We start from the raw sequence: 23,299 nt of genomic DNA, 5'->3' as shown, positions 1-23,299 counted from the left end.
GGCAGGCCCCTGAGGAAACCCAAACGGTGCCACATCCACCACCGCCCCTTCCAGGTGGGCAGAAAGGGGCCAAGAGATGTGGGGAGGGTCGGGAGGGGACCCAAACCCCGGAGTTCCCTTACAGAAACCGTTCCCATTTGGGGACGGGGGGCACCCCGGGGTGTGTCGGGGTGTGTATGGGATCACCCCGGGGCGTGTCGAGCCGCTGGGGGGCGACAAGAAGGAGCCGGGGGGGGCACACGGGGGGGACCCCGGGCCGGGTCCACCCGCGGAGGCTGCGCGGGGCGGGGCGGCCCCACCGCGCGTGGGTGCGGAGCGGAGCGGGGCGGGAGGCGGCGGCGCCGCTTTGTCCTGCCCACACGGCCCCCCCCGCGCTCACACCCACACTCACACCCGCTCACACCCACACACACACAGACACACACACACACCCGCTCACACACACGCAGCGCAGCCGGCAGGGAGCCGGCAACATGGCCGGGCCGGCGGAGGGGCCGCCCGCTGCCGCCGCCGCCTCCGAGCTGCCCGGGTAAGGGGCGAGTGGGGCGGCCCCCAAAGCCCCAGCCCCAAACCCGGACCTCTCCCCGCCCCGTTACGGCCCCCGCCGCCTCCGGGAAGATGAGGTGAGTGTGTGCGGGGACACGCGGGTCCTCCCGTGCCGGTGTCACGCCGTGTGTGTGTGTGTGGGGTAAGATGGATGGTGCGGGTGGGTGGTGACAGCGGTGGCGTGGCTTGGGGCTGCCGCTGCCTGGAGCCGCCCGGCGGGTACAAAGGCTGCGAGCAGGAGGAGGGGAGCGGGGGGGTCCCGGCTTCGGGAGCTGCAGCTCCCCGGGGGGGTCCTGAGCCCCTGGCACAGCCCCCGGGGGCGAGGCGTGCGGCCAGCCCCTCTTTCTGCTCCCCCCTCTGGGCAGCAGCCTCCCTGCCCGCAGGTTTCCCCGTCCCCAGGCCGGCTCGCCCCTAATAGAAAAGGGTGCCCGCTGCAAGGAAGGCGCTGCTTGTTTTGGTTCGTCCTCCCCCAGACCCGGCTCTTTGCTCCTCAGTCCAGGAGCTGACTCGAGCTGTCAGTATCTCGGAGCAACGCAGCCTCTGATTCGGCTAGCGCCGGTGGCTCTTTCCACCGAGCTAAGGTAAAACCGCTTCGGGAAACGTTAAAAATGGAAAGAGCAGCCGCCTTTCTGCGGTGCATAATGCCCAAATTGCAAGGTTTGCGTTGCTCCTGGAAGTACAGCTGAATGCATTTACGGCCCCGTGTACCCCCAGCGCTACCACGTGTGCCAAAGGCTCGGAGGTGCATCTGTGTAGGTGTTTGTCTTGCCGTCAGTTTCCTTCAATTGCTTTAAATGTTGTCAATGGGGAGGGCTGGAAGGCACACAGGTGGGCAGTGCCATGCGACCAGTGTCCTGCACCTCTCCGGTCTGCACACAAGAAGCACATCACTCTCTGTCTCACCTGGTCTGCTCACGGGGGTGCCCAGAGACCATCAAACGCAGCTCGTGGCAGCCAAATTTCCCCTCGTTCCCTTCCCTCCATCAGTGGAGCTGCTCCCCAGGCCTTGGACTGTTTGCCCTGGAGGTGACTGGTAAGCACACCTCGTGCCCCAAGCCAGCACCACGGGGTTGGCTGGAAGCGGGTACAGCTGTGAGGCTGCCCTGCTGAGGGTACCCCGCTCCGCGTGAGCACACGCTGTTTGTGGCTGTGCTTTTTGGTGGGAGAGGTAGCAGGAAATTAGGAGACCCAAAGACAGACCATGAAATAATAATCCCCATCAGAAGAGATGAGAGCCATGGGGCATTCTGGAAAGAAAAAGCAGCTTGCCTCCAGGAAGGGCTTTGGGACTTCCACGTTTCCTCATGTCTGATGGTTATGGACGGACTGACAGTCAGAAGGGATGCTCCTCTAGGCCGGGCCCCTTGTGCTGGGCTGTGCCCGTTTGTGCAGCACCTGAAGTTGGGCCACGTGCGCTGCGAGTGCTTCTTGGCGTAGCTGCTCCGTGTCTCGCCATGTGATGCTTGCAGTCTGCAAGTGTGTCACCCGTAAAGCAGTCCTGTCTCGCCACTACCACACCTCGATGTACGTGCTTGCTCTGTCTTTCTAAATGAGTTTCTGCTTCTAAAGGTTTCTGTCTGATTTTTTCCTTGCTTGTATAGTCTTTACTCTATGGGTACTACTAGCCAGTAAATACACATCTGCAAATCACCTAAAACCCTTTTCAGTGACAATTCCTGTTTAATAAATCTAGGCTATATAATTCCAAAGGGCCCTGGCAGGCTATAAAATCATTTAATAAAAACCTTCTTAAAACATTTGCTTAGCCACGTGTGTTTTATTTATATTGCATTTTGTGGTGAATAAATTGCGGTGCTGTTCTTTGCACAATTGCTATGTGGCAGTTATATGATGCTTGCCATTTTTAAGTAAAAATTTCCGTTTGTATTTTGATAATTTCTTTATGTCTTAACTTCAAAAGCATAAAATGTGTGTAGTGGGTGTACCGCAGGCCTTAGTACTAAAACAGATTATAATAGATGTTTTATCTGAAAAGTGGTTTATGATTCCGGGGTGGAAAATGCTAAAGTGCAGAGGTGTTATTACTTCTTAGTATATAAAAATATTGCTGTAGTACAATAAATATTGAGGTTATTCTTCTGCAGATATTCACTTATTCTTGCAGGTAACAGAATTGTCTCATATTTGGGATGAGACAATGTCTCTGAATATTACTGTAGATGAAAATAAGTTTAGTATGTTCTATCAACTTAAATGTAACCTTGCATTTGTTAGTCAGAAATGCAGTTTATAAGAAATCTGTGTTTCAGTGGTCTCTCACTAAAAGTAAAAAGCAGCAATAGCAGATTGTTTGTATGCTTGAAAAAAATATTCACACAGTCTCTCTCTCAGCCATGCTGATAAGTTGGCTGTATGTTACAGTCCTGCATTCATAGCATAAACTTGGTTTAGTAGCAAAAACCATATATGCTTCATTCTTTTTAAACCTTTTGTTTTGGACATAAACAAGCAAAGTCTTTACATTTGATCCAATAAACACAAAGTGTGGAGCATTTCACTTTATTCTATGTTTTCTGTTCATGAAGCAGTTCATGAGGTAATTCAAGAGGTTTGCCAAAGCATTTGATTTGCTTGGGGGCTAACTGGAGCTATAGGTATGCATCGTTAGTTACTGAGGTTTCTTTGTCTTCTTTACTCCTTTTTTCTGTTTCTCTCCGTAACAAATTAGAGAGAATGTGTTGTTTCCATGTATAATGTTGCTGGAATTGGGGTTGCTGACCTTGATGGACTAGTGGCCCGTGTAGCCCAGCGCACTGTGCCCTGTAGGGAACTCATTGCATCCCCTGAGATGGATAACAAACTCAAGTCGTCTATAAGGTCCCATTTAGCCCTGTCGCTGGTAATTGATTTCTGAGCTGGAGCAGTATGTTTGCAGCTTAGTTTGTTTAATTCTGTCAAACTCTGGAACTCGAGAAACCCTGTCCTGTCCTTTTCTGACTGCAGCTCTTTGCCTTGGCTTGGAGCCGTGCCATGGCCGAGCTGTCACACCGCCTTGCCTTGCCTTGCCTTGCATGAAGGTTGGTGGCCCTCAAGCCAAACCTGTGCTGCGCAGTTCCACCTGTGTCATTCGTGAGGAAACGCCCAGCCCTGTGGCTGTCGTTTCACCAGCAAGATCCCAAGTGTGGATGCTACGCTGCAGGCAGAAAGTTGCTTTTGTAGCTCTGCTTAGGTCTTTGGAGGAGTGCTTTGGCTCTGGCTGTGGTCAGCTGTTTGTCAGCAGATGCTGTACTTCTGCTGAGGTGCAGCACGGAGGCTGTGGTTCTTCTGCAGCCAGATGATACCTACTGGCCTTCAACATGCCCTTGCTGTAAGGAGATGTGAGCGGGCAGGCCAGTTATGTCTCACTTATTCTCATTGTTACTCTGTATGCTTAAAAGATAAACTTTCCCGTCCTTAAAATGAGGCACAGACTCTGGACATCTTTTTGTTCATTCCCTCTTTTTGGAAATCTTTTGTCTTCTGTTCCTGTAACGCTACAACCAAGGCTGAGCATAATTCTTGAAGTGAGGGTGTGCATGTCTGTAACTTAGTGTCGTGGTTTCGTGTGGCGTTTCACTCCTGTGCTTTTCTGGATCACTCAGGCTCTATTAAATAACAGGCATCCTAATGCAGAACAGCTCTGTTAGAAGAGCATCATGGTTAAAGGTGTCTGCACGTTCCTTCTTTGTGCCGAGCTAGATGCTTGCTTTTGACAGTACAGCACTTCTCTCTTTGTAAATATTTACATTTACTGTAAAGAAGCATCAAAACCTTTCCAAAAGTGCAAATACAGTTTAGGCTCAAATAATTTCCTGAATCTTGCAGGCTAGCAATTTTGTGGTTTTTTTTTTTTTTTTTTTTTCTTGCTATCCATTGCAGTGCACTGTGCGAGATGAGCAATATCAAACCTCTTTAGAAAAAAATTCTAAAGCTGCTGCCAAAGTGAAATGAATCTGACTAATGCTTAGTCTTAATCATTACAGAATTAAAATAAAAGAAATTGCATGAGCTATAGATTTTCTGTATCTAAGAAGTTCAGTGTAGATACTTTTGTTTGCTGAATCTCCATCTGAATCTTAGGGTTATCTCATCTGCTTTCTGTTTACATTAATAAATAAATAAAATTACATCATTCCCCTGTTGTCCTTTATTGCAGTGGAAACCACTCTGGTGTACATTGGTGGTGTTCCTTCAAGAGGACGAGGAGTTTCAGGATGTGTGTTCTGCAGTCATCATGGTCATTTCAGATCGCTTGGGATCCATCATCCTTTCCCCCTTTCCTTTCCTCGGCCTTGTGTCTGGTTTCAGTTTCTCAGGAGTGTTGAGCAGAGGGGAGGCAGCTGTGCCACACTGTGCCTCACCCCCTCCATCTTCCATGGGCAGGTTTCATCCACAGCTCCCCAACACTTCCACCTCCATCTGCTTTTTGATCTGACGCATTATAATGAGGGGAAGTGACCAAAAGACGCGCTGGAGCGGTTGGGCAGAGAGGCTGCCCTCCCTGCAGCTGCAGCACAAGGAGGAGAGGCCAGACCTCTGCCCGAGGTGTGTGTGTGTGTGCACATCCCCCAGTGGCACTCAAAGTGTGTTTTGGTCTGGGCTGTGACCATGTGAAATCAAAAATCCATCAAATTTTATTTTGTTCCCTGTCGTTTCATTCCTGGCATATTTACCACCACACAACTTTTCTTCCCGTGAGACTTTGTGTTTTTGCGTTGAGGTAAACACGAAGAATGATACTGACAGTCTTTCTAAAATGATTCTTGACTTGAAGGTTATGAAGGCATTAAAAATACCTATTTTGTAATCACAAGAAGACAGACAGGGCAAGCCCTTACCAAAAATCAGAGCCTGGAAACCTCCTTCACATTTCTGTTTGCCAGAAGCACCATTCTGCAGCATCACAGCAACTAGCGAAGCATTACACTTTTCTGGATATTTCACAGTTGTTGGGTGGGAGAGACATGTGAGGGCCAGAAAGTTTTGATTTGCCTGCTTGAGGGAAGCCTGAAGGTCTGATGTTTGTCTCCAGTTCAGGGTTAACTTAGGCATTCCTTTTGAGTTCTGGTTTCTCTCACCCCAGCTGTGCCAGTTTGGCCATTTGCACTTTGATAGGGCAAATGGGATCATTAAGTCCTTGCCTGCAAAGACAAGGTAATTTTAGGAAGAACTTCTTTACTGAAAGGGTTGTTAGACATTGGAACGGGCTGCCCAGAGAAGTGATGGAGTCACTATCCCTGGAGGTCTTTAAAAGACGTTTAGATGTAGAGCTTAGGGATATGGTTTAGTGGAGGACTTGTTAGTGTTAGGTCAAAGGTTGGACTCAATGATCTTGAGGTCTCTTCCAACCTAGAAATTCTGTGTGATTCTGTGTAATTCACACCTTCCACACGTGAAGAGCATACATGTATAGGGTAGGAAGCAAGGGTCCCCTGACACCACCAGAAATGCTCTTGGAACCATTTCCCCAGGGAATGCTATAACTACAACTTAGGATTTGGCATTTACTAAGATGGTAGTCCTCGCATTCCTCTTCCCCACCACGAACCCTTCTGCCCAGGCTCCCCAGTGTTTGCATTACAAACCATGAGCCCAGCCAGCAGTGTGGATGAGCATTTTTAACAACTGGCCATGCTCCCACTCCCATCAAGGCATTCCCCACCTGCCTTCATGGCAGGGGGTTGTTCCTCAGTTAGCCGTGCTATTGACCGGGAAGACAACACCCCTCAACAACCCTCGGCAGTGGGGTTGGACTGGGTGATCTCCAGAGGTCCCTTCCAACCCCAGACATGCTATGGTTCTGTGACCCATTTCTCTGGAAGGCCCTCGCTTTTTGGGCGCAGGTCTCGGGTAGGTGAGCAATTCATTCCTCAGGCAGTAGGTGTCATTCCTGCAGCTTGAGATCTCGATATTCCCTCCTCCAGCTCGCGTAGGTGCTGAGAAGGACAGGCATGTTCTGCTGTGATTTGGTGATAAAATATATGAATAAAGAGCTGTGCAGAACAGCTCAGCTTAATATAATACTACGAATTGTAGCATGCTGTGGGATCCCACGGATGCCCTAGCAGGGGGACCGCAGTGGTTTGGGCCTGGGCCTTGTCACTGTGGTGAGCTCCTCATCACAGGTGCATTGTGCTTCCTCCGCTGCTTCGTGGCTGCTGAATCTTTTAACCTTTGTGGCCTCAGGTCTTTATCTGCTGCAGGGTGGCAGTACTTACCTGAGGGGGAATTAAGAAGGTTAAGCAGCTAGGTCTCAGTCTAGCACAGGATTTAAGGATATGCTTAAGCTTGGTCCTGTTGAAGTCCTTGCTTTGCTGGAATAGTGACTCCTGTTCAGGAAGCATTTCTGAGGATGAAGAGTGTAATATGTATATTAATCACCAAGCATTACAGTAAGGCTCCTCGTGTTCTCCATGCTGCTGTCTGTTCCTTCCTCCTCTTTGCATTTTCCCCCTTTTCCCATCATTCGCTGCTGCTCCTCAGTCCGAGTGAGCATTGCTTCCTTCCTGTGCCTCCGCTCTTTATCCCTCGTTAGTAAGCCACTCCCTCAGTAACGAGGGGATCTAGAAAATACACTGAAATGGCATTAGCAAGAAGTAGGTCCGCGGTCACCATAATCCCTTTAATTGCATGCTGCATCCTTTTTCCCCGTAGCTGTGCACAGGCCGGGCTGTTGGCTGCATGCGCTCCCCCACACGCAGCAGCGAGAAGAACTAAACGCAACCAGCACTGCTCAATGCTTATGATAAAAGGTTAGCTTAAATAAGTAAATACAAGTGAAAAAGCTGGAGCTGGAAATAAGCCTGTTACATGTGTGCTGGATGAGCAGGGATATGACTTCAGCACTGAATAGACCAGCATTACTCAACTTGTGGTTTGTGGTCCAAATGACATCAAAAGAGTTCAAAAAATGCCTGCAAAATCCTTTAAAATAGAAAACAAGGAAGTTAAAATCATCTACACATGTACATGTTTTCCCACAGTTTGTACATATGTATTTCTGCCTGTTAGCTCTTTACTGTTGTCATTACCCAGTTAAAATGTTTTTAATACTAAAATCATTATTTTATTAAATGACTCTGTTGTGTCTGTCACTCTCATTCCCACCTGCCAAACAGTGCTAGGATTTGACATAATCTGTGAATTCCTGTTTGAAAAGGATTTGTAATTTAAAGTGAGAGCAATACTGGGCTAGCATATTTTTGACATAATGAGGTAACTTTAATATTCTGACTTTATCATGAATTAGTGGTGAGTGCTGCAATACATTTGCATGCTGATCTTTCTAAAATATATCGTCTAGGTAAATCCTAGTTAATTTTTGATCCCACAGCAGTTACATTAAGAAGTAAGGGTTTGAGTCATCCCTGCGTAGCAGTCTTGCTGTTCTCAAGCACTTCATTTCTTTGACTAATTAGATCAATGAAAGAGAAGGAGCACAAGTTTATATATTTATTTTACCTGTATGCTTAATAAAATGTCTTTTAGCTGTCCCTGTTTGATGTTTGGCTTGTCTGTTGTTAGGGTCCATCCGTGAATAAATGCGGTGCAGAGTTGTGCCCTTCCCTTTCGCTTCAGCACGCCCGGTGTTTGCAGTTAGAGGAGCAAACTGCGGCGCTGCCTCGTCAGCTGCTGCTGCCGTGATCCTGAACTCGCAGCATGGTGCTGTGCCTCCTCCAGCAGCAACCCGGTGCTAGGATGGATCCTCCCCACCTAGAGCGGTGGTGGTGAAAGAATGGGATCTTGCCATTTTTAGCATGAAGGGTTTTCTGTTTAGAGCATAACTGGAGGGAATTAGGAAAGCAGAGTGTGCAATTCAGTGGATCTGACTGACTGTATCTGTCTGGGGACAAAAGGCTGTCGAGCAGACTACGTTGCACTTTCTTTCCAAGTGCAGCTGGAAATGTTTCTGCTGAAGAGGTGTCACAGGGCTGTGGCAGGGCAGCATCCTGCCCTATGGGCCCTGCCTGCAGCCAGGTGGATTCAGAGTGGGGTGGGGGCAGTGGCCTCAATTCAGCAATGCGTGTAATGAGCAGGGCAGCCAGAGGAAGGAGCTTCCCGCAGCCTGACCTGCGGGCTCTTGGCTTGGTGTCTAGTTGTTTTAACTGGTGCTGAGCTCTCAGACACCGGTTTACAGCACGTGAACCACCTGCAAGCACTACCAGATTGCTGCTGTGATCCCTGCATGTAGCCTGGGGCAGTGCCTGGCTTCTCCTGCAAGCAGCCCCATCCCATCCCATCCTGTACTGGGGGCTGCCCCCAGCCCCTCTCACACCACAGGCAGGGGGACAGCGGCTGGAGCTGCGGCATCAAGATCCTGGTCTTGCAAAGACTTGCACGTGTTCCTGACCTTATTACTGGCAGCAGCATCCTTGATGTTTGTGAACCGACTGACCGTTGTGATAAGGCCACTGACCGTGATAAATCCAAGTACGTGCATGCAAATTGACAGGACTGGGGGCTGGTGGAGCGGTGAATGCTGGCTTCTTCAGCCGAAGGCAAAGCCAGTTGGGAAATTTTATAGCTTTTAGGAAGGGGGAACCCAAAGCTACCCTACTCCTGTCTTGTGTCTGGAAGTCCTGGCATCTAACACATACAAATAGGAGCAGAAGCATCTCATTTGGTTTAAAAAAAGGGAGTGCTCCCTTGCTTTGTCATCTACGTGATGTTGCCCAAGGGTGAGCAGCAGGGGCCTCCTTGTACCCTCTGTCCTGACTTGCTAAACAAAAACAGTGCCAGAGCTGCGTGACTGCAACCCTCTGCAATCTCAAAAAGCCTGAGCCAGCACACTACTTTAAAATTTCATGGCATTAAATATGAGTGCTGCAGAAATAGCAAGGGGGGAAAACACATGGGGCAGCAAGCTAGGGAAGATGGAAACAAGTTTGAAAAAGCAATAAATGCACATGGGGGCACGTCTCAGGCTTGTTTGGGGGTGTGCAGGATGAATGCCATTCCTGCAACACATTTCTGTGTCACTGATGTCCTGAGCATGGCTGGAGCTCCGGTGTCAGTGCTGAAGTGGGTCCAGCTTAGCCAGTGCTCCCAGTCTCCATGAAGAGCTGTGTTGCTTTCAGCTGGGCCCATCCTCAGGTCAGGTCTGCCGTGGAGCTGCATAAATGTTTGTCAGCATCACACGAGCGGTGCTGGGGGGACGGAGGGAAGGCAGCGGTGGAGGTGGGCACTTGTCCAGGCAGCCCAAGCAGAAATGCTTCTGTGTCCCACCCTCCTCCCAGTGCTGACTTCGTGCTCACAGGAGCTGGAATTTAAGTCACTGCATGGTCAGATCAGCCCAGCGGCTTGTGAAGGACCTCCATGGCAAAGGGCTAAAACAATTTTGCTTCTTCCTTACTCAGGAGTGCTTTTGGTAGCCCCTTCTTCTTGACACAGGTCTCTGATCTCATCACTGTGCACTTAGTTGCACACTGCTGCCAGCTGTCACCTGCTGTTGCCATCAGGGTCTGTTCGTCATTCTTTTGGTTTGGAGTTTTGGACACCTTTTGTGACCCCTGAGGGTGATAATCCTGGCAGGGCACTGCAAAACAAAGGGTGCAGCTGAAGGTTTCCTGAGCAAACGTTTTAGAGGTATGCTTGGGTATTAGAGGCTGTGGTTAAGCCTGATCTTGCTAAAGTCCTGGTCTTCTATTTGAATGCAGTAGGATTATAACCTAATATCAATTTCCATCTCTGATTCCCCAACACGTGTCAATGTGATAGTCCTGAACTGAGGTTCAGCTTCACAGATGGTACCTGCATCACAGAAAATAATAGATGCCGAGTGCCCTAGATATGACAGAGTGCGTTTGTGTACACAGAAAAATCTTCCATGGTAAAAAGCAGAGGCACATAACAGGAGCATGAAGGGAGTTTGGTGGAAGACTCAGGGGTGACTTTGTAAGTGTTGGAGCAGGGTAACCACAATAAGACGTTACAACAGTGAATTAATACGACAAGTGACTTTAACACATCTGCCTAAATAAATTGGCCTTTATATTTTTTTATTAAAAACAACATCGGAAACACACCAAATATTTTAGTGACCTGTTGTTTAAAAGATAACCACATCAAATGCCTTGGCCTCCTTGGGGGTTGTCTCGGGTTCCTCAGGACATGCGCTGCCAATGGCCCGTTAACATCTGATCAGCGGCTGCAAATGCAGCAGGATTGAGGGGTGAGGACTTGCAGGGTTTGACTCTCACTTCCCAGCCTCTGGACTCCAGGTGAGAGTTAGCAAAGATGGGAAGCCATGGGAAGCCACCACGGAGAGTGACCATGCAGTAGTCTGTCTGGCGTGTCCCCAGCAGGTTACGTTACCTCAGGGACCCCTTTCCTGGGGAATGAGTTTGACAGCTCAAAACTGTAGGTTGTGGGGGGAGCTTCCCAGCATCTCATCTGTTCTCTGCTGTCTCTTTCTATTCTAAAGCTGTCTGCAGAAAGGCATGAAGGAAAATTAATCCAAATCACCCAAAATGTGAACGTAAAGTAAATTAGGTAAACTACATTAAACCATTGTATATATTCTCTGATTCAGCGTTCGCGTGACCTTAATTTGATTAAGTTTAATTCACATCAAAGTAAATTATACTAAATATGAAATAGGGTTGATTTAATTAATAACGAGTGTGTCTGCAGGGATCTAATGTGGTTTGATTCATTCAAGGATGTTAATTCACATTACCATTCTAGAGTTTTCTCATGTAAATAAACCCTATCGGACAGTTTATTACTTATGGCTAAACTGGTGGCATTGCAGGTTGATTCTCCATGGCTCTAGAAGGAAATTCCCACCATACTCCTTTTGTGGGGCTTCATGATCATTTATTTGTGGGGTGTCTTGTTAATGTGTTAATCACGCCAAAGAAAATCCAGCAGTGTTCCGCTGGGTTATCCCACCTCTGACCTGTTTTGTGGCTTCGTGGTGCTCCACCGGGTAAAGGCAGGGTGTGAATGTGTCATCTAGGTGAAGAGGATGGGGACTCATTTCATCTGCAGCCTCCGGTCAGCCCTTTCTGCACAACTCTGCCTGCTGTGGGCAGAATTTGTGTGCTGGAATTTCACTCCCAGTTGTGTTACGTCGCACGTGGACCAGAAGTTGTGAGTCTTGCTGACACTACTTAAAATCAGATATCACCGAGTTTGATTTGCTCAGCATTTAGCTACAACTAGCCTGTATTACTTTACTCTGGCTTGTGCTCTTTTCTTCTCGCTTCTTTTCTTCTTTGTGCCTATGTAGTACTATGGCATGTATGTAGGGAATAGCCATCACCTAAGTAGCTTGTGCTTTCAGTATACTCAAGCTCTACTGACCCACTTTCGTAAAGCTTTTCTTCCTTTTCTGTCCATGGCTTTAAAGTTCTGTGATTATATTTTTTGCAGGATATGTATTACAGGGATGTACGTGCTGTAATTGCAAAGATAGGGTGACTGGAATGGCTGAGACCTGCCCATTTTTGCCTAGGGTGTTTTTAAGGACTTGCTTTGTTTTCAAAAGTTTTTGGCTTCATCCAAACGACTTCTGATTTCACAGTGCTGTGCTCCAAGTGTAAAAGAAGTAGCAGAACTGAAGCAACAGATTATTGTCAACAGTTTGCCAAACTCAACTATTAAAGTGATTTCAGGAGAAAAATATATATATTTTTTAATGTGATCTAGATAGAGCAAAGGTGGTCTAATTCTGTAGCTATTATTATTATTATTTTATTTTTATCTGAAGATGAGTAAACTAATACTTGAAAAATAGAGAAATGACACAAAACCAGGCCTGAACGCTAACATAAACTCTAGTTTTGATGCATAGTCTCTGGACTATGGGGGGCTGGAAGGAATACATTACCGTGCTTCAAAATTCCCTTGAAGTCTTTTCCCAGAGTACTGGGAAATGCTGGCTGTCCCTCAGCCTCTTTACACCTTCTAGTTTCAACTTGGTCAGGGAATGACTCCAAAATAGTGGCCAAAGGGATGCTGTTAGTGTCTCGAAACTTCCCATGATTATTTCGTTCATTCTGTCTGGAAACCAGGCTCTGAAACCACTGAATTATGCCCATCTCATCCTGTTTGAATATCAGCACATCCAGACACATAAACAATGTGCTTCTTCATGAGGCGATGAAAATCAATGAGGCTTTGAAAAGACATGCTCTTTAAAGTCAGGGCCTTATTTGGGAAGTTGCAAGAAGCTTGGCTGTCAATAGAGAATATTTTGGCTCTGTGACAGTTTCCTTTATACGGTTCTCCAGCGAGGAATCTCCTGTGTTTGTGCAGTGATAACTTGCAAGTGTTGCATGTCTCTCTTTCTCCCCAGGAATATTTGCTGGAGGAGAACCCAGTGTGGTGGTCAAAAGAGACCAAAGACCCCTCTGGACCTCTCTCTGGTCCAGTGTAGAGAAAGAAGGATTTCAAAGGTGAACTTTGAAAAACTCAAGATACGTCAGAATTCCTGAGCAGATTCACATATGCTTTTATTACGGTTATTTCTGCATTACCAATTTTTCCATTACTTATTTGTTGAGAGCCACCTTTGGTTTATGTAAATGTGGCGTTGTTTAGAAATTACTCCGTCTGCCATCACCCTTTTTTTTTTTTTTTCTAACACTTCTTGTTAGTAACTCCTTGGGAACTGTGGTGGGATAAAAGAGCCTACATTGTAGAGATAAAAAAAATAAATGGAAGGGAAGGCATCAGAGATAGAAGCATTTTAGACATAGTCATGTGGGGAGAGTGAGAGAAGAGACAGAAAATTTTCATTGCAGCATTTTGAAACGGTTTCTGAAAAGATAGTTGAAAGAGAAAGAGGGTTTAGAAAAGAAAGTTATGATTATAAGCTAAAAATTACTCTGCCTGTTACTGAATCCTTGTCTATATGAAAATATAACAGAATGCAGAAATGTTGCAGAAATGTAAACCATGCAACTTAGTGAAGTGCTGAGGGAAGAGAACCTCAAGGACGTTCTCATGTTGGAGGCCTGGGGCACAGTGATGTGCAATGCCACACGATCTGTCATGACACCGGTACTCTTGAGCATCAATAATAATAGCATTTGAAGAGGCTGAGCAATCAAAAGACAGAGGTGGGGTCAGCACAGTCTGGTTGTGGGACTACAGCTTATTCTTGGGATTTTACACTCACAAATGGTGCGAAATTTCCCTTTCTCCAAGATATCAGATCCTGGAGCAAGCGGTGTGGCTTCCCCCATCATGCACCTTCCACCTTAGAAATCCAGATCGTATTCTGTAACTCACAGGAAGATTAGGAGAGGGTTGGAATACTCTGGATGTGGAAAGCAAAGAAAGGTGCCCCAAAGATAGGGTTTGTGTTACTGCTTTGCTTCTCTCTAAGTATTAGTGCTTGTCCTTCCATTAGGAAACTGAATCTCTTCCCCGCTGACACTGAAAGTTGGAGCACTGGTGATGTTCAGCTGATGGGAGGTCCTGAAAGCTGCCCAGTTTGATGGATTCTGTAAAGGCTTTTGCTGCGGTGCTATTTTTGTAATTTGTGTGTGTTTACCTCCAAATTGGAACATGCTGCTTATGTGAAAAAGATATTTTTGTGTTAACTTTGACACCTCCTTTAATTGAAGTGTCAAACCTAATAATGTTTCACTGGAGACAACCCCTCCCTCTTCAAAATGTCTTGCAGGAGCTCTGGTATTTCTCTGGTCCTTTAAAAAATAAATTAGTTTTTCAATCTTCACTCTTACTTCATGTGAAGAACGAACAAGTGGTACAAACCTGATATTTCAAATAATACTTTGCAACTTAAACTTCCTCTCTGGTTTTGATTTGCTGTGGAATGTCATACAAGGTATCTCCTTGCTATATCTGGCTCAAAAGCCAGATATATACCCTGGTTTTTGGTAAAGACTGTACTGAATCTTTCTGTACTACGTGTATGTTAGGGAGTGTGTGTTGTCAATAAATGAACTTCACGTGAGGTGAGGAGAAGTTGTGGGGATGACCTGATGTTCCTCGCACAGCAGCTGCTGTAGCAGCCGGGCACACTTTGGGAGCAAACTGTGCAGTGCCCATGGGAAGGGACATTCCTGCTCACAGAGTCACGGGGAGTCAATGAGGTTGGAAGGGACCTCTGGAGATCATCTGGTCCAACCCCCTGCCCAGGGCAGGGCCGCCCAGGGCAGGGCCACCCAGAGCAGGCTGCCCTGGACCTTGTCCAGTTGAGTGTTGAGTATCTCCAGGAATGGAGATGCCGCAGCCTCTCTGGGCAACGTGCTCCAGTGCCTGACCACCCTCATGGTGGAAAAGCTTCACGTTGAGCTGAATTTCCTGTATTTCATCTTGTGCCCATTGCCTCGTGTCCTGTTACAGGGCACTTCAGAAGAGTCCAACTCTGTCTTCTTTACTCCCCCTATCAAGTTTTTATGGACATGGATGATTTTGTCTGTGAGAATGTGATGGGAGGTGCTTCCAGAGGCCTTGACTTGGTACAGAGTAGGCCAGAACCAGCCCAGTGCTGTGTCCTCACCTTTCCCTGGGTGGAAGCCGAGCTCCAGGGGCATCCCACCGCTAGCACGTCCCACCTGCCAGTAGAGTAGTACGGGCTCATGTGTGAAACTGCTCCTGGGTGCTAGGCTATCCCGAAGCCTTGGAGCAGTCACAACTTTTGTGCGTGCTCATAGGAGTGAGCAAATAATACTCTGAAGTTGCCACAGCTTAAATCTGCTGCTGCTGTCAGAAGCTGTTCCTGAACAAAGGATTCCCCAGCATATAATAAATAATTCCTTCACATGTTTATTCTAACATCAGCTATGAGGGCAAGAAAAAAAATTATTCTTGTATATTTCTTGGCCTGCCCTGAACATGCTCATTTCTAAGAACAAGCAAGTATCAAGTACAGCTCTAGTACTTCAGTGTTTTGTTATGGAAACAGGAGCAGTATAGGTATTAATGTGACATCAACATGGGTAAATTTTAACAAATTCTGTACTATTAGTGCTTCATGGTGGATAATCCGTATGTGCCCTGGATGAAATGCTGGGTCATGGTCAGATCTGAGCTTTGATATTGTGTCTGTGTAAAATCTCCCCAAGCTAGCAGCTCCTAAGACCTTGGTACTGTGATCTTGTGGTGGAAAGAGCATGCTCAACAGATTCATTGCACCCATGGGGTCGTCTTCTTGACAGCAGTGTGGTTACTTTGGTCAGATAGAAGCAGAAGTATAGAAGTTAGCCTTGAGTTTTCTCCTCTCTGCATCCTACCATTTAAATAGGGAATGCAGAGATATGAGAAGGCTCAATTGTTAATAGCTGTACTCTTTGAATGTTTACCAGAGAAGACGACAAGTAAACTCTGGTATTTTCCATGCAAGTATAACTTCTGGCCTGGCAGTGTACTTGGTAATGGGTCCCAAATTCAGTAGGCATTACTGTGCTCATCTGTGGGTGGGCAGTTGCTTACTTCATGGTTGATACTTTTGACTGCAAACATGCCAGTATATGATTTAAATGATTTTAAGATCTGGGTCATTTGCTTCCTTGAGAATAACAAGAAGTCAGTGTGGTATGTGGTATGTGAATACCTTTATTTGTATTAGTGTCTAAAGTACACAATTCCGTGTTCGTTTATATATGACGTACGCACTACACATCAGTGTCCGAATGGTTTATTGTCAATATATGCTTTCACGAACCTGCATGACCTCACTTTATTCAGATACTGTTTTCATATCCTTTGGCATTTCGTTTGGTAGTGGTGATAATGCAGGTCTAATTTCAACCTCCCACTCTTCTCTTTTTACATTTAATCCTTCAAAACTTGGAAAAAAGTCAAATCGACTAATTAAAGTTGGTTTAAAGGATGTTTCCAAATGGAAGTCTGTAGCTCCTTTTATTTGCTCTGAAAGAGTCCTCTATATCGTCTGCTTGGTGTTTATACGGACTAAAATACTAATCAGCAAAGGCGTAGCAGGAATAAGATGCTGTGGCTGTCAGGTGAATATTGAAGTAGCATAACTAGTAATTGCTAAGGCGACTTTTGTGTGCAATATGATTCAAATTAATCTCTGCTGTATTGAAAAAGCTATGGTTGATAATTGTTTATCTAGGTGTAAATAATACATTACTGCCTTTCACTTCAAATTCATGCAGCCCTATGCCTTTCCTTGGAAGAGATTTTGCATGGTTTTAAATCGTTCTTCATAAGCAGGCAGAAACTCAGACAGGAATACCCAAGTCTTAGTCATACCAAGCAATATTTGTAGTCTATACAGGCTGAATTTTATTTTTTTGGGGGATGTTTGGTGGTATGACCATATTTCTTGTTTTACTAATTTGACATTTATCTCAAATATGCTTGTCTTCTGCTGTCTGTCATATGTATTTAAACTGCTAAGGACATTTTCCACTTTTGGCTTTATATAGCAATCAGCACCACGCAGCCCTAAACTGGACTCGAAATTTCAGGCACTGTTGCAGTGAGTGATAATTTAATAATCCATGTGCAACTTTTAGTTTTCGTCCAGACTGGCTCAGCTCTGTTGGATTGCAGGTTGTCACTTGGTGTTATCCCCAGGGGCTCATTAGGAAATCAGTAAGAATCCCGTTCTCTCTAATTCACCGCATTGCGCCTTCCCTACGCCCTAGGGTAAGGCAGACGGGGCTGTGTTTTGAAAACTTTCCATTTTAGCAATGTGGGATCCTGTATGCCTGTTTGCATCTGGAACAGAGTAGCAATGAAAATGGTATGTGGTACTCCCAGTATTGTAAGAGTAAACGTGGGGGACAAAAACATAGAAAAACACGGGGAAAACCTCACATTGGCCATCCTACGGTTGGGCCAAGCCTCTAGATTTGCAAAGTGGGAAGTGTGTTGGGGTCAAATCTGGGAGGGAGAAATTTGCTATGCTGTTCATGTGCTGTTATATTTAAAGCTATATAAATAAGGAGGCAACATAGGTAGGATATATATATATATATATATATATATATATATATGTATATATATATATATATATATATTATTTTTTTTGTGAATGTTAACTTCACAAATTCACGCTAGTGATCAAACTGAAGACCACAGATTGAAAGGAGCAGCCTGAAATGTGGATAAGGAGGCTATTCTTGTGCAGCAAAATTGATGTAATGTTTAAAGACAACATATAATAGAAATCCCATGGATGAAAAGAGGAAAAAAAAAATAGTTCATTTCCTCTCCGCCCTTTCCTTTAACAGCTGAAGGTTTGAGTCAATACACCAATATTGAATATACCATTGTTCGGTCAACTTCAGGGTAGTATAATTATTTCCACAATTTTCTCAGTACCTGAACAAATTCAGGTAGCCATTCCTCCTTCTGCTCCAATAATCCTTTTAAATCTTATTTTCTTAAGCCCAGGAAAGACTTTTGAACTCAGAGAAAATCCTATTGAAAGGAGATTTTTCGGCATATTCTGGGATGGAGTCTGTGTTTGCCATATCTTCCACGGTGCAGAGATGGTGGAGCTGCCGTGGGTATATGCCGATTATATATGCTCTTGGTGGCTCATTTCACTTCTCCCTTCCCCTTCTATTTTCTTCCTCATGAAGTGGCTGTTGGATTTTTCTGTGCAGTTTTTTTTTTTTTTTAGAATGGTCTAAATGTCACTTCAGCATAATGATAATAGAGGCTTAATGACAGCAGTCCACTACATTAGTGTCTTTTCCCTCGCTTAAGCAAGGGAATAAATAGTTACCCCATTAAAATACCTCGGCCTGTCTGTGATCAGATAATGTCACCTAGCATCTGGCCAAGGCTTTGGTGGAATCTCAGGGTGACAGGACCAGTAGTGATGCAGTGATATATTGAGTACCAATAATGCAAGCTATTACTCTTGGGGAGAATAAGTTCTTATACAGAGTGTCAACGCAAGGCTGTTGTATGCCACTTAAGTAGTAGCCAAATTCAGAAATTTCACCATTGTCCTTGTTCTGGCCATATTTCCAGTCTTTCTGCACACTTCTTTGTCAAGTTTTCATTACGGATAATTGTTTCTGTCACAGTCTCACGTGTTTGTTGGAGCCTGGACTCACAAATTGCTTTCCAAAAGTTACGGAGCTGCTTCAGTGGGACCCCTCCTTGCTGCATCTGCCTGGGGCTAGATCGGGAGGTGGGATGTGCGTCCCTCAGTGCCTGTTGCTTTATTTGCTCTCCCCACCCTACCCCAACTACAGTTAGTGGCGTTTTCCTTTTCCATGACATAACTCTTATTTTGTGGTAAAGTGTGGGACGTTTTCATCGCAGGTCTGGACTGATCAGCCAGCCAAGCAGGGAACAAACAGTTCTTCCCTGCATCACGTTTTTGTTGCTAGTTGCAACTTCTGACATGCTTTCTGTCTGCTTCTAGACACCTCGAATCTTCTAGACACCTCTAGGGCATGAGAAAGTGCAGTCTTCTTCATTAAAGAAGTTGTAAGGAGATATTATAATCTTGCATTAATTTAGGTATTTTACCTTTCATGAGACTTTTCAAAGTCCCTGTGATTCCTGCTAGGTAGTGTCATGCTGATCCTCATTCACATGGACAAGGTGACATGATGGTCTCAGATCTTCCAATCTAATATGGGAATCCTACTAATTAATTAACCAGAAATGACACTATCGCTTATCTTACAGGATAGCAGCCCCGCTCTTGCTGCCTGTAACGCTGTGAACAGTTGTAAAAGTGCTGGCTAAAAATGCAAAGTTAAAAAAAGTTATCCCACTGAATCTTTTCAGCAGCTGACCTCTGCTCTGAAAGCTTCTGGAGCGTGTTTGCCTTGGGAGCACAGTGAGCTCATTGACGAGGGACGCCTCGAGCCGAACAGTTGGCTGTTTATTTGCATAGCGGCGCTTGCAGGAATTGGAAGACCAGACAGTGATGTGGTAAACTCCATTTCAAAGAGAATGAATACTTGGGGGAACCGTACACTGTGTTTGCTGCGAGTGGTGTAGAAAGGTTTTTGTTTTGACCAGCATCAAAAGTGAACACGAACATCTCAAGTGACAAACAGCCCTGCTGCGCTTGAATTCAAGGCAGAGTGAGATTGGGGTGAGCAAGAAAAGTGGGGTTCAGCCTTTCCTCTTTCACCTGGGAGGGATTTTGGTTAACTCTGACTTTGGAGGTAAAATCCCCTTTCCTACAAAGAGAGAGGCCGAGCACTGGCTTGCACAGGGCTACCTCATCTGTGCCGGCTGCGTGGGTGCTGTGTACAGTGAGCATACTTGTCGTGAAGTGCGTCCTAAATATGGAAGATGACTTTTCTTAACGGTTGTGTTCTCTCTGGAGGTTTTAATGTCTTATTAGGCTGTATCCAGAAACAGCTACTTTGCAGTCCCTCTCTCTCTGGGTGCTTGTGGAATAATTCATTTGCATCAGATGGTGTGACCGCGTGTGTTTCTGTGTTCCTACAGCGTGCCCTTATTATCTCTTAACACTATCACATTTGCTTAAAGGAAAATAAAACCCATCCCAAGGTCGTTACTGCTTTAAAGACACCACGTCCCAAGTAAATTCAGATTCCTTTTGTTCCCAGGGGTGATTCTTTGCCATGGGTGCTTTTCCCTTGCACTCTAAGCCCTTCTGTCTCCACTTTTTCACGACTGTGGGGTCAGATGCTGCGGTGGCACAGGTCGCTGTGTCCCAGTGATGTTGCTGCCTGTATTTTGCTTTGCCAGCCTCCGAATCTTGTAGCTCAGTGGGGCAGCCAGTGTCCCCAGGTTAAGGGTGACCTGAGGCTTTCCAGGGGCTGTAGCTGGGTCTGGGTGGATGCTTCAGCCTTCAGCCAGACTATCCATGCAAGAAGATGTTCCCTTGTGCTGGGGACGAGCTTTAGCAGGAGAAGAAAGGCGAGCCAAGGTGGGGAGCAGCCCCGGAGCTGCTGCCTCCCCCTGACTTCCCCAGCAGCGCTCTCCCCCTACCCCATCACCTTCCCCTCCCAGGTGTGGGGCTGCCTCCCCAGCAGCTGAACCTCCACCGTTTCCAGCAGTCCTTTCCCTTAACCTGGCCAGCAGCCCAGCAGCAGCGCCCGATCCCTTCTGCCCAGCTAAGCCCACACCCTTACCCCTGAGGCTCTCCCGGGCGTGCACAGCCACCCCACGAACCCTTCCTCAAGCCCTGCCGAGCTCCCCTGGGGCTGCCGGCAACCCCGCGGATGAGTCCCGTGCAGGTCCCAAACAAGCGGGGTCCCGCGGTTCTCTGCCTTTTGGGGTGCCCCCCCCGCAGCATCCTCGCCGTTGCCGTGGCGATTGCGTGCGCTGTTGCTAGGCGGCTGGAGCATCTTCCCTGCCTGCTGCAATGCCGCCAGTCCCTAACTTTCCTCACTCCTCTTGCCCTCCTTCTCTTTGGCAGAGATGGCTCTCACCCCGCTTCGTCCCGCGGCACTGCTGCGAGGTGTCGGGGTTAACCCTATAAAACGTAAAAAGCCCGCGCGGGTATCGCCACTGCCATCGATGGCAACGAATTCAGGGCTGAAGGAGTTAAAGTGGTTGGGGATAGACTACAGAGGAAATGATTTCTAGTAGATAAACTACTTAAAATGTTCTGGCATTCATGGAAGGGGAGGTTGGTGGCTGCAGTCTTTTGTTGCATCCCGGGTGGTGTAAATGACTAAAAGCACAGCCTAAAATTTCACGGCAAGGTAAGAAAATCAGCTCGAGTGGGCCTGATTAATCTCTTGGGTTATGCTATATATTTAGTTTTTTCTCGTCCTCTGCTTGCGTTTACTGATTTTGATGTAGCATGTGAACGTTAACGTAGCCTGTCGTGTCGAGTATTTGACTTATTTGGCTGGGATAATAAAGCTATCAGCCTGTATTCTCGGAGTGTGCTGCATTAATCAGACTTGCAGGAATGATCACATGGTCCTCTATCGCCTTTCCCTGGTAGCTGCTGCTTGTCAGCAGCTGGCTGAGCTGTAGGCTGCAGGCCAGTATCTGCATACCCTTTCTCTTCAGAATATTTCAAATATCCTGTCTCGTCAGTATGCATTTTGCTGCGGTTTGACAAACTAAATGGTCCTCCTGCACGTTAAGAAGATCGTTTTACATTTCAGAGCCTTGGTGTAGTTACTAGGCCATGTATGCATTTGAAGAATTCAGGTAGGCTCTCTGTTTTATCCATCAGTGTGCTCGGTTTTTGTTCTCACAAGGTTTTTGCTGTGTAATGTCAGTCAGCTCTACAGTTAGCTCTTCAATGTGCAGATATTTCTGGTGGTTTTTAAAACCTCTACCCTTTGCATGGGGAGAAGTGCTTGAAGGGCAGGATGCAGGTAACGGCAGCTAACTGCATGATGAAGTGCAAAGCCGGGGAATTGATTATATCTTGCACGAATTTCATAGCCGTGCAGCCAGAAGCAGCGAGCACAGTGCAGTTATAAATATAAACCAGAACCGTTCTGTTTAAAAGGGTCTTTGCTATTTTTGGTGGCTCGGGATCTGACAGATGCTCCTGCGAGATGGAATACGGATTGTGATGGAGAAGGGAAAATTGATGCTGGGGTTGTGTATAGGATTATATTTTATGCTGCTGCAGAGTGTGCATGTCTGTCTGTCGTAATCTTGTGGCTGCAGAATTCCACGGGAACGATGTTTAAAGTGACGATATGGCTGAGTTTGGTGGGCTTGGTTTCATGTTTGCAAACATTTGAGCAACTGTGATTGTTAGAGTGTAAAATTAGCACCTTTTATTTGATATTGGTTCTGCTCAGCACTGCCGCTGCCCCCTCTCCTCCTCCATCCCCACCCCCAATGTAACTCCATCCTTATGCAAGTATTGAGGGCTCCTAAAACCTCAACAATTTTTGTAGACATGCAAGCAACAGAATTTCTACTGAAATTGATTATTTTATCTGCAGTAAAACAATGTTGGGCTCTAAAAATTTCCGGTCAGTTGCAGGGTAGGGGGGTATCACTTTTTTTTCCTAATTTTGCTTGGTGGGTTCAGTTTCTCATAACTTGTGTTATAAAATTTCTGGATCAAATGGTGACAATATTGTAGCAGCATTAGGGGTCACCTCATGATATGTCACTCTGTATATCACCATCATCATGTACCTTAAAAATACTCTGTCCTTTTCGATTCCAAAAAGAGATGGTTTGACCAAGTATGTAACTAGATGAGAGGTTGGATTGCCCTTGTATGCACAAGGAACACTTTGTACCAAATATTTTCAAATTAAACTTTCTAGCATCAGACAGAGTATCACCAACATTATTTCTATCCTGTGTCAAACATTTAATGTATTGGCAATTTGCCTTATTTCATGCTTTGCTGATCGGTCCTACATGGAAGGGATCAGTGTCAGAAGCAGGAAAAGCAGCTGCAGGACCCCCCGAATGTCCTGATGCCAGCCCAAAAAGCTGAGGAGACCCAACCTAGCGGTGTGTGCTTCTGTTGTGAAATGCAGTGTGATGCCATCTGACTGAAAAGATTTTACTGGAAGGCCAGATAATGCTGTGTAACTGCAGTTGTCATAGGGCTGTCAGGAGATGCCTCAAATCTTGACATCGCTGATTGTTGGCAGTAAATTAAGCTGCAAATGGGCCCCAAAGTTACTGTGCTGCTTACTGTGCCCGCAGAGTGATTTGTATTTCACCCAATTGAATCGATCCTGCTCTTAATAGAGTGAAACTCCCAATAAATCTACCCAAAGAAAAAAAGGGAAAAAAAATGTTTTAAAAAATCTGTTTTAAAAGCCTCCTCTGTTGTTCAGTGGTGTTCCTAGACATCTTGGGCCAGGAAGGCACCTACTTTTATGGCAAGAATGGTCAAATGCCAATTACACAC

The 23,299-nt window shown here is 46.1% G+C and overlaps 1 protein-coding gene across 2 annotated transcripts in view; it reads left to right on the top strand.

Moving 5' to 3' along the window:
- Positions 1–372: 372 nt before the first annotated feature.
- Positions 373–23,299, top strand: part of EVL (Enah/Vasp-like) — a 140,861-nt gene continuing 117,934 nt past the window's right edge. Inside the window, exon 1 of one of the 2 annotated variants that reach the window (XM_032187988.1) lies at positions 373–623. In XM_032187988.1, the coding sequence (XP_032043879.1) occupies positions 619–623 (5 nt within the window). In that variant the 5' untranslated portion in view covers positions 373–618. Of the gene's footprint in view, positions 624–21,423; positions 21,613–23,299 lie in introns of those variants that run through there. The other variant, XM_032187987.1, reaches the window with a different exon arrangement.

Source organism: Aythya fuligula, chromosome 5 (genome assembly GCF_009819795.1).
Source record: "Aythya fuligula isolate bAytFul2 chromosome 5, bAytFul2.pri, whole genome shotgun sequence".
NCBI lineage: Eukaryota > Metazoa > Chordata > Aves > Anseriformes > Anatidae > Aythya > Aythya fuligula.
This window is presented reverse-complemented; position numbering and strand designations above follow the sequence as displayed.